At 38.8% G+C, this 19,380-nt stretch overlaps 1 protein-coding gene across 1 annotated transcript in view; it reads right to left on the bottom strand.

The window, feature by feature from the left end:
- Positions 1 to 19,380, bottom strand: part of DMD (dystrophin) — a 1,161,901-nt gene that overhangs the window by 781,512 nt on the left and 361,009 nt on the right. The window contains 5 exon segments of the mRNA XM_032219839.1: positions 3,578 to 3,733; positions 3,860 to 4,033; positions 6,744 to 6,854; positions 14,491 to 14,652; positions 17,669 to 17,818. Coding sequence (XP_032075730.1) covers positions 3,578 to 3,733; positions 3,860 to 4,033; positions 6,744 to 6,854; positions 14,491 to 14,652; positions 17,669 to 17,818 — 753 coding nt within the window.

The raw sequence follows: 19,380 nt of genomic DNA, 5'->3' as shown, positions 1-19,380 counted from the left end.
GGAGTCTTCTCCAGCACCATAGTTCAAAGACCTCAATTCTTTGGCGCTCAGGCTTTCTTATGGTCTTTCACAGCCATACATTGCAACTGGGAAAACCATAGCCTTCATTAATCACACTTTTGTTGGCAGGGTGATGTTCCTGCTTTTTTAGTATGCTGTCTAGATTGGTATCATCTGCATATCTAGGTTGTTGAAATATTAGTTTTGTTAATTAAGAATGTTATATTTTAATTTTTTAGGATCTTTTATGTTTCAGGAACATAAAAGTACCTAAAACAGGAGTTTTTCTAAAAAAGAAAATCTAATACTTTCTCTCTAGTATTACTATTTTATTACCATTAGTAAAAATATTTATTGTTTGACATGCTTGCTTTTAATATACGAACAATTTCTTGCCTATGATTTAGTCTGCTGGTTCAGTATAATGATGTATAAATGTATTTTTATTATTTGAAATGCAATTTATATAAAAACTTTTACTATATTTTAGACAGCAGAATCTATTGCAGAATCTATTGCTCTTTTCCATAAATAAATATTGATAATACAAAAAATTAGTTCACAAATTATTTTACAGCAGGGAAACTAATAACAAAATGATTGTTATTTTTATGATATAAGTTTAAATATTCATTTAAATATTAATTCACTACTTACTTTCAACAATTATATCATTTAAGAGCATACAGAATTTGGGCAATCAGTTCATGTAAATAATGCAGATAGATGTTTGAGTTTACATGCTCTGATCCATCTATTGTTAAATTTTGTGTGTGTGTGCCTTCAAGTAAGTATTGACTCCTGGCAACTGCCTAAACTAATCCCTGCAATTTTGTTGGCAAGATTTAAGAAGTGAATTGCCATCTTCTTCTTCCTAAAGCTGAAAAAGAGTGATTGGCCCAAAGCTATCCTGCTGTCTTTGTGCCTAAGCAGGATGAGAACTCACCCAATTTCTAGCCTGGTACCTTAATCATTATACCAAATTGCTTCTCAAGCTCATTTTAAATGTAGCTAAAAGCTAGAAAATACTGCCATCTTAAGGCCTTTATATTTTTATATAATTGCTGTATTTACCATTTACCAATATTCTGTTATTTTCATTCAATGGTTCATAGTCTGATATAGATCTATGCACTATGTACTATTACAATTATGGGTTCATGTGCACCATGATTTTTAATGTAAGTTCAGGTTGGATATCTCAAAAATGCTTTTTAAAGAGGTGATTGACTTTCTGGTTATTCTTTAAAGACCTTTTGCTTCTCATCCAGGAAGCTTCTTCAGCTCTGACAGCTGACAGCTCAGGAGGATCTTCAGCCAATATAATATACATGCACACTTCAAACCCAAGACTAAGGTAGAAACTTATCCATCCCAAAGATAAAACACCCATACATAAATTGAGAAACTTAGTATATGCAGTACAATGCAGTGAGCCATATGCAGATCTGTACATTGGGGAAAGAAAGCAACCACTTCATAAGTGCATGACACAATATCAGAGAACAAACACATCAGGACTAAATTCAGCATTTAAAGACACAGGACACTCATTTCAAGACAGCAAAGTCCACATTTTGGACAGAGAAGACCACTGGTTTGAAAGATGGATCAAAGAGGTTCTCAATGTCAAAATTGAACAACCTTCTCTCAACAGAGGGGGAGGTATATGACATCACCTATCTCCAACCTACAACACTGTCCTTTCAACAGGTCCAAGAAGGTTCCACTCCAATTTGCACCACTCAGGTGATCCTGATGACATAGATAAATCTCTAGGTGACCTTAACAACTCACTAAAATAATGCAAATGTGCAGCTGTCTGCAAGGAGTATAAATCCTTCCATTCCCCACCATCCAGGTCAGAGCTGAAGAAGCTTCTTGGACAAGAAGTGAAACATCTTCAAAGAAAAACCAGAAAGTCCAGCCACCTCTTTAAAAGCACCTTTGGGACAACCATGACCTGGATGACTGAGAATCTCCATAGACATTCAGGTAGGATAAAGATTAACATCATGTTGGTAGTTAAATATTATTTTCCACTATGATATTATATATGAATTAAACAATTTTTCTGACTATTTTTTGAGAAAATGTTAAAAATATCTACATTAATAAAGCGTCTTGTCAGATCTGTGAATCTGCAATTCTTCAAGGAAAGAGAGGGGAACTTTACCTCTACACTTTTCTATCCTTCTTTCCTATATGTCCTCTACCATGTAATTAATTGCTTTATAATTTCTAGCCTGGTGCCTAGAGGCCTGGCACTTTCTCACCTTTCAAGGAATGGGTGGGGAGGGAGGGCCATGTGGACTGCATCACTCAGGAAGCAAGCCTGAGAAAGTCTTCTTATCACTGTCCCAGAGCGTCCCTTACAAAAAACATCTTCACACCTGCAGATTGGGCAAATCCACATCGGATGGTTGGGTGGGGATTCTAACTTCTTTTATTCCTATTGTATTGTCTTAAGGACCCCAGATCCTGCTTTGCTTTCGCCCAGTTATCACTTCTTTTTCAATTAAAAAAAGGAACATTTTGAAATGCAAAGTTTCAAGACTCTTTACTTCCTTGATTAAGGGGGAGAGGCTCGGTCTTATACTTCTACAACTTCTACAACTTTACCATTATTTACCATTTGATTAAAATCATTAACAGGTTATTTTAATTTTTTTTCTGATTCTAAGTATAGCAAGTCTTGAGATTAAGAATGAATTCTGTTCCAGGTCTCTTCTTAAGCTGAGTTTGTATGTAAACTAAAACAAGTTATTTATAAGATATAAATAAGAAACAGCTAAACATTCTAACTGTTATAAATTCAGTATAACTACTAATACTATATCAGCAAACTTAAAACACTCAAAGAGTCACAAAGGTCCTAACCGAAAGCCCTGTGTTCAATTATGGAGCTGACCAGAAGTCCAGTTCCCCCCCCCCATAGAGTCTTCTCCTACCATGACGTCCCTTTTCCTCTACCTGTCCTAACTGAAAGCCCTATCAGTTGTGGAGTCGACCAGCCACAAGGAGCTGCAGCAGATGGATGAAAGAGCCATATGAGGCTCCAGAGCTGTGGGTTGTTGACCCCTGGTATAACTTATCTAATTAAAAGTAATATCACAAACTAAATGTAGTTGTACTACATTATAATAATTTGTCTAAAAGATAGTAGAGAATTATTCTAAATATGTATCTACATATACAGAAAATAAAACATAGATGGATATAGATTCATAAAAATAATTGTGAAAAATTGATATTGTTTTATAAATGCTTATATAAGCATCACAGACAAGAACATATGTGAGCATGTACATTTGGCCAATCCTTATATAAAAATATATTGTTCTCTTTCATACTTAACATAAATACAATATGTATGAATAAGAGATAAGGGAGAAATAAAATATACAATAATTTGTTCCTTCAAGGGCATGAATTACATTTAAATTGTCTGCATTAATTGACCACTTTACATATTTGGTAATGAAAGTTATATATTTTCTAATAAAAAAATAAAAAAATAAATACAAAGTGTACTTATCTTCTTTATAAGTATCAGAAAATAAGCTGGAAAGCATACCTTGGCACCCAAATCATTATATTGTAATTTCAAAGCTGTCAGCCTTTCATCTAGTTCTTTGGGATTTTCGGTTTGCTGCTTCTGTACAATCTGACGCCCCATTTTTATTACTGTTTCCACTTCAGATTTCACTTCACTAAGAGTTTTATATAATTTCTGGTGAATACAAGAAAAGAGGAACTGTATTTTTATTTAAACAAAATGTAACTCATGTTTGCAATTTGCCTGAAGGATAATAAAATGCATGACATTGTGAGAGATAACTTCCTTTGAAATACTCACCATACAATTATCCAGCTGTGACTGCATTGCTTCCTGCTCAATTTTTCGCCATTCCAACTTTGGTACTTGCAATTTTACTTCATCTAAAACATTTTTACTTTCTTGTAATCGCTGCTCAAAATTGGCTGGCTTTTGGAACAAGCGAAATTTCATAAAGACATCTTGCAATTTTTTCTGAAAAATATATAAGGAAGGAAAGATATGAGCACAAAGCTTTAACTTCAATAATAAATCCAATTAAACAGACGTATACCTCTCCTTAGGGTACAATACAGGGGTGGGTTTCAGCCAGTATGCACTGGTATGCACATACCCCTTTGTGAAATTTAGCATGCCCTCCCATACCTGAGCTTCCGGAGGCCCTGTACCAGAACACTCCCTCCCCTTGCCTGCCCCCCTACTCTTTCCCCCTGCCCATCCAGTCTCCACTTGCTCGCTCCTCCCATTTGCCCAGTCACTGCTTGCTCACTCACTCTACCTGTCTGCACCAGGCTTTCCCCACCCACTCACTTCCTTTGCTGGAGCGGAGGATTGGGAGAAGCCCATGTGGAGTGTGTTCCCTTCTCTTTGACAGCCACCTGGTTTCCAGTGGGGGTGGGGAAGAAATCCATGCGTTTTTCCTCCCCCTGCATGGATTCTTCCCCCCCCACCATTGGAAATGAGGCAGCTGTCAAAGAGAAGGGAGCAACATGCACCATGTGGGCTTCTTCCAATAGCCAAAGAAGAAACAGGAGAGGAGGATTCAGCTGTTGTGAGAAGCCCACATGGCACGCGCTCCCTTCTCTTTGACAGCTGCCTAGTTTCCAATGGAGGTGGGGAAGAAATCCATGTGTTTTTCCTTCCTCTGCATGGATTCCCCCACCCCCATTGGAAATGAGGCAGCTGTCAAAGAGAAGGGAGCACGCGTCACGTGGACTTCTCTTCTCACAACAATAGAATCCTCCCCTCCTGTTCCTTCTTTGGCTGTTGGTAGAAGCCCACGTGGTGCCTGCTGCTCCCTTCTCTTTGACAGCTGCCTGGATTCCCCCCCCCCGCCATTGGAAATGAAGTGACTGTCACACACACACACACACATACACCACGAAGCCTCTGTTTCTCTGCTGCCGCAGCTCGCAAAAAAAAGAGGTAGGGATGATGGCTGACGCTCGCCCCCTCACTGCTTTCCCAGCTAGACACCCAGCCACCCAGCCAGGCAGGGCTGCAGCTGGTGGGCTGCAAGGGCAGTGGTGATGAGCTGTAAGTGAAGAGCCACGGCAGCAGAGAAACAGATGCTTTTTTTGCCAGCCTCCCAACTGATCGCTGGAGGCCCCTTACACATGGGCCTTGCATTGCGGCAAGCGCAGTGTGTCTGTGTGTGTGACATGTGTGCCTTCCATGGCATGCCCAACACCTTTGGACACCAACCAGGTCACCCGTTGAGCAGCAGAGAAATCTGGCTTCGACAGAAGGAAAAAAAGCTGTTTGAAATTAACCCTCTCTGCCACTCTGCTAAAAAGGCGGGAACCAAGGCCAAGCGATAACAGGATGACTAAACATATTCGGTTAACCCCCAGAGTGGTAAGAGGCTGAATTGGGAGCTCTTTGAATTGGCTTGTAGGACACAGAATGCTGTGATCATAGGATTTATTGGGCACAGGTTTTAGTACATAAATATATATATCTATGAATATAATTGGAAGGGATGTGTGTGAGAGAGAGGGGGAAGAGAGAGGAAAAGGAGAGAAAAGAAGAAAGGAAGGAAGGAAGGAAGGAAGGAAGGAAGGAAGGAAGAAAGAGGGAGAGATACACACAAGAAAGGAAGGAAGGAATGGAGGGAGAGTGAGAGAAAAGAGAGAGAGAGACAGAGAGAGAAAGAAAGAGTAAGAGAAAGAAGGAAAGGAAGGAAGAAAGAAAAAAGACAGAAGGAAAGAAAAAGAAAGTGGGAGAGACAAATGAAAGAAAGAACCAAAGGAAGAAAGAAAGAAAGAAAGAGGGAGGGAGACAAAAGGAAGGAAGGAAGGAAGGAAGGAAGGAAGGAAGGAAGAAAGAAAGAAAGAAAGAAAGAAAGAAAGAAAGAAAGAAAGAAAGAAAGAAAGAGAGAGAGAGAAAGAGAACTTATGACCACAATTGAGCCCAAAATTTTGGTTGCGAAGCAAGAGTGTTGTTAAGTGAGTTTCACCACATTTTCCAAATTGGCCATGCCCACCCAGTCACATGACTGCTGAGCCACTCCCACAAAACAGGCCACACCTGCAGAATAGGTTCTAAAAAAATTGAAACCAATCACTGGTACAATATACGTATCTTGGATCTTTATACTATTCTTTTGAAAGTACAGTATATAAAAATTGGACTGAAACATATTTTAAAGAAATTAAATGTGACTGAATCAATAGACAATCTACATAGAAATGACCAAAAACAACTTTCTGGAAGAGAAGGAGACATATATGTTTATCTTATATGTATTTCAACAGAGTTTGGAAATTCTGCATGATAAACTACGTCATATTTTTCATTTTATGTTGCTACCCACCATGAGCTGTTAACGCCATATCTAAAATAATTACCCAGCCATTTGATTAATTTAATTAATATATCATGGTATGTCAATGAAATTAAGTTAATATATTACTTTAAGTGTGGTCAAGTTTTGTCATGAAATAAATGGTGTGCGTAGTGGTTAATTAACATGATAAATTAACCAATATTAATTTTATAAATTCCAGTGATCATTATAAACATTAGACTAAACAAGAATCTATGTGCTACAAAGCACATTTTTGAATCAGATCCAAAGTTTTGCACAATCTCAGTTCTTTTTCAAACACATGATTAAACTTTATTTTGAATATTTGAAAGTAGACTCTAAATTAATCTGCAAAAGCAAATTAAGTTCACAAACCTGCACAGTATCAATTTGAGAGAATATCCTTTTGGAAGAATCTTTACCACAGTTACATTTCTTCATTTCATCCAAGGTAATGTCATGGCTTGTCAACTCTGATTGAATTTTCTGGGTAGATGCAAAGGTGGTGGTGGTGGAGAGAAGACATGTTTGAATCAAATTATATTATTTTTACAAAATTAATATGTCTGAACTTACACAAAAACATTGCAATAAATAAATTTAAATTATTAAAATTGAATTCCAATAATATCAGTACACTAATAGATTATAGATTGTCGAGGGAATGGATTTTAACTTTTTATTATTATTATGGTGACATTTGTAGGCCGCCCTTTTCCCTGAGGGGACTCAGGGCGGCTCACATAAAATCAGGGAAGGGGAAATGCAGACAATAACAAAGACACATATAATAAAAACAGTAACCAACATGCATTCATCATTCGGGAGGGGCAACTATCTTCATCCCCAGGCCTGACGGGCTAGCCAGTTCTTCAAGGCTGTGCGGAAGGCCTGGATGGTGGTGAGGGTACGAATCTCCACGGGGAGTTCGTTCCAAAGGGTCGGGGCGACTACTGAGAAGGCCCTCCTCCTTGTAGTTGCCAGCCGACACTGGCTGGCCGATGGAATACGGAGGAGGCCCAATCTGTGTGATCTTATTGGTCGCAGGGAGGTGATTGGCAGAAGGCGGTCTCTCAAGTATCCAGATCCACTACCATGTAGGGCTTTATGGGTGATTAACAGCACCTTGAAGCGCATCTGGAAATCGACAGGTAGCCAGCGCAGCTCGCGGAGGATAGGTGTAATGTGGGTGAACCGCGGTGCACCCACAATCGCTCGCGCGGCTGCGTTCTGTACCAGCTGAAGACGCCGGATGCTCTTCAAGGGCAGCCCCATGTAGAGCACATTGCAGTATTCCAGCCTAGAGGTCACGAGGGCCCGAGTGACTGTTGTGAGTGCCTCCCGATTCAGGTAGGGTCGCAACTGGCACACCAGGCGAACCTGGGCGAATGCCCCCCTAGCCACAGCCGTCAAATGGTGGTCGAACGATAGCTGTGGATCTAGGAGGACTCCCAAGTTGCGGACCCTCTCTGAGGGGTATAGAATTTGACCCCCCAGCCTGAGAGATGGAATATTGGTGGAATCCTTGGGAGGGAAACACAACAGCCACTCGGTCTTTTTTTCAACTTCATCTATATTCATTTGTATACTTCAAAACTTTGCCCTGGAAGTTGGTGATGCTCTAGATCAGCAATGGCGAACCTTTTTTGGCTCGCGTGCCATAAGGGGGGAGCACAGGGGGGTCGTGTGAAGGTGTGCCTCACCCATAATGCAACCCCCCAGTGTGCATGTGCGCATGAGAGGTGCTCCCCCCATTTTTTGCTTGTTTTTTCACCCTCCCCAGCTCCAGAGGCTTTATAGCAGCCTCCGGAGGGCTTAAACCTTAAACTTAAACTATGAGCAAACCGAAAGTCTGTCCCCAAACTTCCAGTTTGCACTCCGGAGGCTTCAGGGAAGCTCCTGAAACCTCCAGAGGACCCCTGGGGAAGGCAGGGGAGGCTCTTTTTGCCCTCCCCAGGCTCCTATAAAGCCTCTGAAGCCTGAGAAGGGTGAAAAATGGCTTTTAAAAAGGCTGAACTCAGCTGGCCAGAGCACACATGCATGCTGGCCAACTGACAGGGCAATGCCTCGTGTGCCCTGACAAATGGCTCCATGTGCCAACTGGGCATGCGTGCCATAGGTTCGCCATCCCGACTCTAGATCAAATTTGATCTGTATTTTCACAGATGGCCCAAAATCAGAAATAGACATTGTACAAGTGGAGATTTGTAAAATATGGATGTATAAGAGTCACTCCAAAACCTAGACTTGCCCCAAAGAGAGAGATAGGTGGTATATAAATGTAATAATAAAAAATAAGTGAATAATGATAAATTTGAGGTGTGTGTTCAAAATATAACTGTGTTCAACTATTAACTTTTTGTAACCTATTCAGTTGCATTATTTGCATTGGGTAACTATATAAAAGTTATAAATAAATAATTAAATACCACAGCATGAACAGAAGAAATTAAAATACATATAATGTCAGCGTTCCAAATAACATCCAAAATTAAATCAGAATCCAAGGCAAAATATTGTTCTAAGTTCCAATTTATTAAGAGAGTCATGTTGCCACATCTGGGGGAAACCCAAATCTGAGTTTCCTGAGGTTTCCCCACCCAGTTGAAAGTTCATGATCTTGCCCCCACACCCACAAGTCCATCACATGGTCCAATCTTCTACTGCCACACTGGCAGTTCCACCCATCCAGTTCCGGTCAGGTGCAGAGGTGTAGAAACAAAAGATGACCTTGGCTTCTAGAAAGGAACTTTAACAACAACACATTCTACTCCTTACTATTCCTCCTCCCAATTCCCCACTAATGATATAGCACAATAGAATAGAATATTAGTATGGCAGGCCAAAGATCCTAAAAGGAACGGCTGCAGGCCTCTCCTCAGAAGAAAACATTTCCTGAAAGAGAATAATATAGGGGCTAACATACAGAATAAACCACCTCTCCCCCAACCCGGGGGACCCTTTGGCTTATTGGAAAACTCATCATGGAATTGTTTTACTAACTTATCTGCTTTTAGGTTCCAGCTTTTCACCCAAGTAGCTTCGGACAAAGGGTACCCCTTCCAATGAACTAAATACTGTAATCGACCCCTGTATAGCCTGGAGTCTAAGATTTTTTTCACCTCATAATGTGTTTCCCCTTCTATCACTACAGGAGGAGGGGGAGCTTGGGTGAATGGTCTTATGCTGGACTCAACTACTGGCTTCAACAAGCTACAATAAAATACTGGGTAAAATATCCCTAGAATTCTGGGTAGACTGAGTTGAACTGTAACTGGGTTAATTATCTTCACTATTGGGAATGCACCTGAAAATTTTGGGCCAAATTTCTTGCTAGGCATTCTTAATCTTATGTATTTGATAGATATGAAAACTTTGTCCCCCACACGAAAATGGGGTTGGAGCAAGCGGTGTTTATCAGCTTGCTTCTTGTAGGCTTCAACCGCATATGCTAGAGCTTTCTTCATATTTTCCCATCTTTTCTTTAGCGTATCCATCCATTCATTCAGAGACATGGAGGAGGGAGATTCTCTAGGCAGCTCAGGCATGGGAACAAATTCCATGCCACTGATAATCTGGAAAGGAGTTAATCCATTGCTGCTGTGGACCGTATTGTTGTATGCCACTTCAGCGAAGGGTAGCAAGCCCAACCAGTTGTCTTGCTGATAGTTCACATAACACCGGATGTATTGTTCCACCATTGGCCCTCTCCACTGCACCGTTTGTGTTGGGATGAAGTGTTGAGCTCAGTCTTGTGTGGACCCAATGGATCTCAGGAACTCTCTCCAGAATTTGGCGGTGAACTGAACTCCGTGGTCTGAAATGATCCTTTTGGGCACCAGGTGCAGGTGATAAATGTGTTTCTCAAACATTTTCGCTAATTTCTAACTGTCCAGATTACTCTATTCCTGCTGATGTCTGGGAGCTCGACAATGAAGTCCATTGCGATCTCTTCCATGGTCGGCTAGAGCTGGCCACTCGTTGTAGTAGTCCAGGTGGCTTCCCCGGACATGTTTTCATCGTTGCTCAAGTAGCATAGCTTTTTAGGTAATCTCCCACCTCCAATTTTATCTTTGGACATCAAAATTGATGCCTTCTGAGGTGCAGCATTTTTAGGAATCCAAAGTGGCCTCCTAGTTTTGCATAATGACTTCTCTGTAGAACTTCCAGCCACAACCCTGTAGAGACATACAGTTTGGACCCCTTCCAGACTAAGCCATAATTCACATCGTTAGGATGTCCTTGTTATTGTTGAACTCTGGGTCTGCTGGGAGCGCCGATCACTTATCCTGGCTTTGGGTGGTGACTTGGGCCTCCTTTTGGTGGGAGGAAGAAATGATGGGATGAACAGCTTCTTCCTTCTTACTGTTGTACTGCGGTTTTCTTGACAAAGCATCCACCAACAAGTTCTTCCCTGCAGGGATGTGTATAAGTTTGAATTGAAACCTTTGGAAGTATTGGGCCCAGCGAACTTGTTTTGTGGGTAGCCTTTGATGGGCTTTGAGAGCTTTGAGGTTTTTATAATCAGTCCAGACCTTGAACATCATATCCCCCCCTTCCAGGAGATGTCTCCACATGAGCAGGCACCACCTGATTGCCAATGCTTCTTTCTCCCAAATGGCCCACCTCCTTTCAGTAGTGGTGAATTTTTTGGAGATGTAAGTGCATGGCAAGAGGTGGCCTTCTTTATTCTTCTGCAGTAGCACCGCAGGTATCACTACATCACTGGCATCTGTCTGGATTATGAATGGTCACTCTGGCTCGGGGTGTTGCAGTATGGGCTCTTGGACAAAGAGCCATTTTAATTTCTCACAGCCTTTTTGACAGTCCATTGTCCACTTTAGGGGTTGGTTTGCTTTTGGCTTTGTTGGGGAAGGCCTTTTTTATTAGCTCAGTCAATGAAAGGGCAATTTCTGCAAAAGTTGGAATGAACTGTCTGTAGAAATTAGGCAAATCCAAGGAAGCGAGTACTTGGAAGTTTCCAGTCTAACACAGCTTTCACTTTTCCTGGATCCATTTCTATCCCCTCATTGGAGTTGCGATAATCCAGGTAGTCTAGTGAGGGCTTGTGGAACTCACACTTCAACAACTTTGCGTATAGCTTGGCAGCTAGAAGTTTTTTCTGGACTTGCCATACCAGCTTCATGTGTTCTTCCAGGGTTTTCAGAGAAGATCAAGATGTCATCAAGATAAATGAGTACTCCGTGGTACAGGTGCTCATGTAGCACCTCATTTATATACATGAAGACTGCAGGTGCTCTTTGTAGCCTAAATGGCATGACTTTGTATTGAAAGCTGACTTTGTATTGAAAGGGGGGTGTTAAAAGCGGTCTTCCACTCATCTCCCTCTCTGATTCATATACGGTAATACTCCTCTCTCAAGTCCAGCTTGGTGAAGATCTTGCCTTTAGCCAAGTGGTTCAACATATCTTTCATGAGGGGAAGGGTTAGGTTAGGTGTTCTTCAATGCATACCACATTCAAGGCTCGCAAATCAATACAGAGACTAACACTGCCATTTTTCTTTTCTCTGCAGAGACTTCACTGATTCAATAAAACCCCATTTCAAATTGGTGTCGATATACTTCCTCAATTCAACCATCTCCAACTGTGACGTGTCGGAGAGGTAAGAGGAGAACCATCATAGAACGGTGCCTCCCACTCCCACCTCCTCCAGCCGTCGCAGAAGGATACCATGGTGGATGGTATCGAAGGCCACTGAGAGGTCAAGGAGCACTAGGATAGAGGAATGTCCCATCCAGTTCTGGTCAGGCACAGAGGTATAGAGACAAAAGATGTCTTCTAGAAAGGAATTTTATTTTAACAACAACACATTCTACTCCTTACTATTCCCGCTCCCAATTCTCCACTAATGAAACAGCATAGTAGAATAGAATAATAGTGTGGCAGGCCAAAGATCCTAAAAGGAACTGGCTGCAGGCCTGACATATACTAGAGCTACAAAAATAATTATATTATTTGTAGTAATCCCTTCAAAGTATTAAGAAAAAGATAATTCAAGTTCAATTTTTGTGATATATGATATTTCTAGTTTTCTGTTGTTTTATTATGTTTCTTCATAAAATGGAAATAATATTTTACATTAAAATATTAAAGGATGATTTGTCTTTGTTCTATATAATGTATAGTTGGATGAGATGTCAAAAAGTAAAGCCAATACTATTACAGTAAGACTGAGTGGCTTTTGGTGCATGAGATTCAGGATCAGGGATATTCACATCTTTAGTTCTGGATGGGGTTGAACTGCCCCAGACATACCCAACCAGTTTGCTTCCAAGTCCAATTCAAGGTGTTGGTTATTACCTTTAAAGCCCTTTGTGGCATGGGTCCAGATTACCTGATGAACCATCTCATTCCTATGGGATTGGCCTGGCCCAACCGTGCATGCTCTAGACTCATGATGGCGAACCTATGGCACACGTGTCACAGGTGGCACATGGAGTCATTTGTTACGGTATGTGAGGCATTGCCCTGTGCACGTTGGCCAGCTGACTTTGGCCTTCATTTTTGGCTGTTTTTCACCCTCTGGAGGCTGTTTTTTGCCCTCTGGAAGTCTCCTGAAGCCTCTAGAGTTCCTCTGGGGGGGTGCAGGGGAGTCTGCTTTCACCCTCCCCAGGCTTCTAGAAAGCCTCTGGAGCCTGGGAGGGTGAAAAATGGGTCCATTGCATGCCAACAGCTGGAGGGGGGGGTTGTTGGAGGTGTTCGTACACATAGAATTATAGGTGTGGGCACGCCCATGCACAACCCCCTGCACTCCCCCCATTTTGGCACATGATGGAAAAAAGGTTAGTCATCACTGCTCTAGTCCCCGGGGTAAAGGAATTCCAGAGAAAGAGTTGTGGCTCCTGCTCTTTGGAATGTCAAGTGAGATTCACACTCACCATTTTGGCCTTCCAAAAAGCCTTGAAAACTTGACTCTGCCATTGGCCTGAGGGCCCTATGAGGGCATGTCATACTGAGATGGTTAATGGACTAAGATAATTCACTTTCACCCCATGTACATCTTGCTCTCTTTCTTGCCATCTTTGTTAATTTTAAGTAAATTTTAACATTAATATTTATTGTTTTATCTTGTTTAATTAGTTGTAAGCCACCTAGAATCACCTCTTGGTGAAATGTGAGACATACAAATTTAATAAACAAACAAACAAATAAATATTGGCCAGTTTCTTGGTCAAACCTCTGAAAAAAACTGGTCAAGAAAACTTCAGGGACTTGTCCTGCAAGTCTCCAAGAATCAAAATAATTGAATGGGAAACGCACACACACACATGAGAACACACACGAACATACATACATACAGTAGCTGAGAAAAAAAGACTAACCCAAGGTCACTGAGCTGGCTTTGAATATAAGGCAGGACTATGGTCTCATGATGCCTTAACTACAACATAAAATTGGCTTTCATCTATCTATATAACTCTGCTCTTTTATATAAGACAATATGCATAAAATTGTCCGAATAATTCATTTCATTTCATTTCATTTATTAAATTTATAGGCCGCCCAATCCCAGAGGACTATGGGCGGCTTACAACGAAAGAAGAAAAAAGAAAAGCAAAATAAAAGAATAATTTAATATTCACAACACACATATGTTCTAATCGGGGCTGGACCTTAACACTAAGGTCAACAACCCCAGGTCTGCTGGAACAGCCAGGTTTTAACAGCTAATTAAATGCAAGTATCTGTATGTAATTCAATAAGAATTCACTTGGGATGTAAATATAATTTAATTGAAAATACTAATCACAATGAGTAACTTATGGCATGATAAAATTAGCACTTCAAAAATTATAATATTAATTTTGCTTCTTTAATTTTACAATGTAAACATTTGCAAACTTTAAATTTGGTGTGATAAAATAATGTTGCATTAGTATCAGGAAAGATAAACATAAAAGATCATTGTACTTTAAAATATATGTGATCTTTTTTATTTTATGCAGTTCTTCTTTCATTTGCCAGCTAGAAATTTTGTAAGAATTAGATCAATGATAATTCTAGAATAATTGTAAGTTTAGAACAATCTAATAAAATAAATCTTACTGACTCCTTGAAAGATAGAACTATTTAATGCAATTACATGTTATATGGCTTACCTGTGCTTCTTGAGGTACATGTGCTGCATCAGTCCGGTCTGTAATAAATCCTGTTAATTGTTGATCAATGAAGGCCAGGGACTCTTGAATTAATTGGAGGGTTTTGTCAATCTCCTGAGCAGAGTGGATACTTTGTTCAAGAAACTTCTGACTTCTCACAGCCTAGAAAATAATACAAAGAATTACACCTCAATATTTTCAAAGTATCGTTTACAATATATCTTGCAGTACAAACTAGAATTTCCAATTAATATATGACTACCTTTTTGTAAGATAAATTTCTTCTCTTCTTGGCAGCCATTTTATTTTTTAAAGAAATAACTGAGAAAGAGCCAATGTGTAAAAAAAGAGGGATATTGAAGAATTTGATGATGAATAGAATATTACAAATTGAAGTTCAATATTCTGCTTAGATAGTTTTTATTCTGAGGCCACAGATATACCTGAACTTGTTATTTATCCCAAGAGATCTCCTTTGGGCAGAATAGAATTACAGTCACCACAATCCATTTTAAGATAATCCACTGTAATGAGTGACAGGGATAAACATGCTGTTTATAAAGCAACTGGAACATAAGATATAAATAGTTTCTTAGAGCATGGATTAATCACAGGAATGGTTAGTTCCTTATTATTTGTCTTTCATTGCATGGTTCACTACTAAGCCTACCTATAAACATTCTTAACAAAGTAGCATTCAATTTAAAATTACCAAAAACTAACGCATGTAGTAATCAGACTAACTTTAATGTCATTAAAGCAGGTCTGGTTATATCACTTTAAACTTGTCCCAAAATGTAAATCTAATGAATATGTTCACTAGTTTACAAAGGTCACTTTTTGCAAGTTGTTCAATTATTTCTCCTTTAAAATTTAAGATGAGACTAGCAGATGTTTCTCATTTTTCAGGTTCTGCTTTGTATACACACATACAGAATATATGAATGAATATACAATGTACACATATAATAGTTATACACACACATACATGCTGTATATTCATTAATTATACAGTATGCATTATTTTATAAAATCTTTATTTATTTTAGATGCTACTCCTCTAATCTATAAGACAACTATGGGGAATTTACAGACAGTAATAAAGATTAATTACAAACAATTAACATTTTTAAAGCTACCGATTTTTTGGAGTAAGACGCACTGGAGTATAAGATGCACCAAGGTTTTGAAGAGGCAAATTAAAAAAAAGTTTTGCACTCTGCAAACCTCCCCCAAAAGACCATTTTTTTGCAAAGTCTTGTCCCCCCCCCAACAGGAATGAAAAGCCTTTAGGAGCTTGCAGAGTGCTCCTAGGGGGTGCCCCCCCCCAAACGAGCAAAAAAAGCCCGTTTTTTTGTCAAAAAAATTGCATGCTGGTGCTGGTCCAGGCAGAGCATCTCAGAAGGATTTGAGAGATTTTACAAGAAATGGGACAGACTATGAGATATTACAAAAAAAGATGATGGGGTTATAGCCCCAGATATTAAGGAAGTGAATGAAAATACAGAAAACAAAGATAAGAACTCAGATGAATTTATAAATGGAGTAAACGTGAGTGAAAGTGGAAAGAAGGGAAGCTGGAAAAGTGACTTTGATAATTTGATGTTCCACCCCAAACTCCAAGATGTAAGAGAAGAAGAAAGAGCGAAAAAGATGGAGTTAATAAGACAAATCTATTCAGGAAAAAACCTGACAACTAAAGTTAAGCTTACATTAATAACAACTCAAGGGCAACAAAACTACATGAGAGATCGTTTAAGCTTCAATGTGCAGAGAGAAGTCTTAAATCCTGGAAAGGTTCTGGATATAGAATTGACACAACAACTGGCGAGAGATGAAAGACCATTTTGTTGGAAATATACTGGTTAATAATGCCAATTGATGGAAAAAAGCTAGTTAATTTTTGATGATTATTAAGTAGAGATTTTAGTACCTTATACACTGTTTTAAATTACCACTGAATGTTTATCCATTAACATAAATTTACTGTGATACTAATACAGAAATAATAACCCTAGTTAGGATAAATAACCAGACCATAGAAATGCTAATATACATTCTGGGTGATTGTGAGGTAGAAATGTTAATATTTCTTAGATTGTCTTAGATGTCTTATGTTTATTTTCTTAGCACGTAACTAACTAATTTGGGATTGAGGGAAAAGTCCTATAAATCTTATTAATAAATCATTGTTTAAAGATGGTTATAAAGTTATAATGTTGTGTGGGCCTGGAGAGGGGAGGTGAGATAATCAGTAAATAACCTTTAGTTAACTACAATAATAACAATGAAATGTTAATGGACAATATTTAATGATACATACAGGTGTGCTACAGGGGGGGGGGGAGAGAAATGCTTAGATATCTTACTTAACCAAATTAAATTTAGAACATGTCATAAAGGTTTAATGGTATTGGAGATCTATTGAAATTGTAAATGAATGCCAGTAGGTGGTTGTGTCTTCTAATATAAATGATTCTAGATAAAAACATATTTAACCAATAGTAACCAAATGAGAATTATGGTATGGGGATAGTAAAATGCATAACTTTTCTTTTTTGACTTAAAATGTTCAACATGATTTGAATGAAGTATATGTAAGGACTGTGGAAGAAACACACAGAATATATTTGTAACCAATCGATACGCTTTCAACAAGATCTAACGAAAGATTATTTTTTTTCTTTTCTTTTTTTTGTTTAACTAAAACAATAAAAAAAAATTCTCAAAAAGCCAAACAAATTAGGATTTAAAATAGCAAAATTAAATTGTCATTAATGTTGAAAACAAGTATTTATACATGCATTTAAATATTAATGTGCTGTGTCTTCCTTCCAAATTCCTAGTAGAATTTGATATTTCCAAACAGAAAATGATTGTAATATACTGTGAGAGGCCAACAATATCCTTAGATTGAGAGTGTGGGAATAATACACAAACATGCTAATTTATTGAAAGGACAGCACAAAGGTCATGATTTTTAATGTAAATATAACACATTGAATACTATTTCTCTAAATCATCCAAATAACTCAACCACTATTTCTTTTATTTGTATTCACAATATTTTTTAAAACTATAGAATAATATAAGTTATAACTTTATTTTTATGTAGAGCCACCCAGCACGTATGCCTAAAATAGTGTTTAAAACAAAACATTAGAACAGAAAAATATACCTCCTGTTGTAGATCTTCCCACCGAACATTGAATTTTTCAAGTTTCTCATTGATCAATTCATCCAAAACTCCACCATCTGTTAAAGTTTGTGCCAATTCACGAATCTGATTGCGATTATCTTCTGGATGCTGCCTTAATGTTTCCAGAGACTAAAAAATATCCATAAAAGATATTACTGAGAGATTTCATTTATATAAAATAAAAACAAATATTTCATTTCCATTTGTCAAGCCTCTAAGATAGACCAAATTAGGAAAACAAAATTGCAGGACTATCAAACCTATTTTATTGAGACAGGCTACCATAACAAACTCCTGCATGCCTGATTATACTGACTATACTACCTAAACCAATTGATTATTTTTAAAATATAAATATTTCCTTTGGGGAAAGGATAGCCTCATTAAGATTTTAAAGTCTTAAAGTTATATATTTAAACTTTTAAAGTATATGGGAAAAGGTGCTATTATCAGGTAACCTGATCCTAAGCTGTTTGGGGCTTTATATTTAAAAACCTGAGCTATGAATTGGAGCCAGTGGAGATGGCAGACATAATACGTTCCTATCAGGAAGACATCCAGACACTATTTTCAATAATTGAATTTTCCAGGCAATTTTCAGAAGAAGTCCCACATATAACACACTGAAATAATCAACTGAGAAATTATCAAAATTTGAATAACTGTTGCAAGACACAGTTTGCAGTTGGGAGTAGACATCTGGCCAGACACATTGATTTAGCAATCAACCAAAGCAGATGAAAGGCATTCTATGTCACTGAGGCCACATGGCTCTCTAGGGATAATAATGGAATTTGGAATATTCCCAACTGTGAACCTACTCTACTAGGGTTACTGTGGACTATTCTAGATCAGGTAGGACATCACTCACCTACCCAAATGCATTTTGATGGCTTCTCAGCCCATATCTTGGAAATCTGGTGGACAACCAGTTAAATATGGTCCAGTAGTGTGCAGCGGCGGCCAAAAAAGCCAATGCAATACTAAGTTGCATTAACTAAGGGATACAATCAAGTTCAAGTGACGTACTAATACCACCCTATAAAGTCGTAGTAAGACCACACCTAGAATACTGCACCACACTATTCAAAAGTTGTTAACTAGAAAAAATGCAGAGAAGAGCAACCAGGGTGATTAGGGGACTGGAGGCTAAAAGATACGATGAACAGTTGCGGGAACTGGGAATGGCTAGTCTAGTGAAGAGAAGGACCAGGGGAGACATTATAGCAGTGTTCCAATATTTGAGAGGCTGCCACAAAGAAGAAGGGGTCAAGATATTCTCCAAGGCCAGACAAGGAATAATGGATCGAAACTAATCAAGGAGAGATTCAACATAGAAATAAGGAGAAATTTTCTGACAGTGGGAACAATTAACCAATAGAACATCTTGCCTTCAGAAGTTGTGGGAGCTTCATCACTGGAGGTTTTCAAGAAGAGACTGGACTGCCATTTGTCAGAAATGGTGTAGGGTGTCATGCTTGGGTAGGGGGTTGTAAGGTTCCAACTCTGCTAATATGTAATCTCTAGATGATTTCTCACAATGGTTTCATATACAGTAGATGTTAAAAAGCATATGTGGTAAAATAGAACTCAGACCTAACCAATTGCCAAATCCCTCAGCATCTTCTGGAAAAAATCACCCACTAAGGAGTAGAATCACCCCAGTGATTCTGAAAGGAGAATATCATGGT

The sequence above is a fragment of the Thamnophis elegans genome, chromosome 6 (assembly GCF_009769535.1).
Source record: "Thamnophis elegans isolate rThaEle1 chromosome 6, rThaEle1.pri, whole genome shotgun sequence".
NCBI classification, from domain to species: Eukaryota; Metazoa; Chordata; class Lepidosauria; order Squamata; family Colubridae; genus Thamnophis; species Thamnophis elegans.
This window is presented reverse-complemented; position numbering and strand designations above follow the sequence as displayed.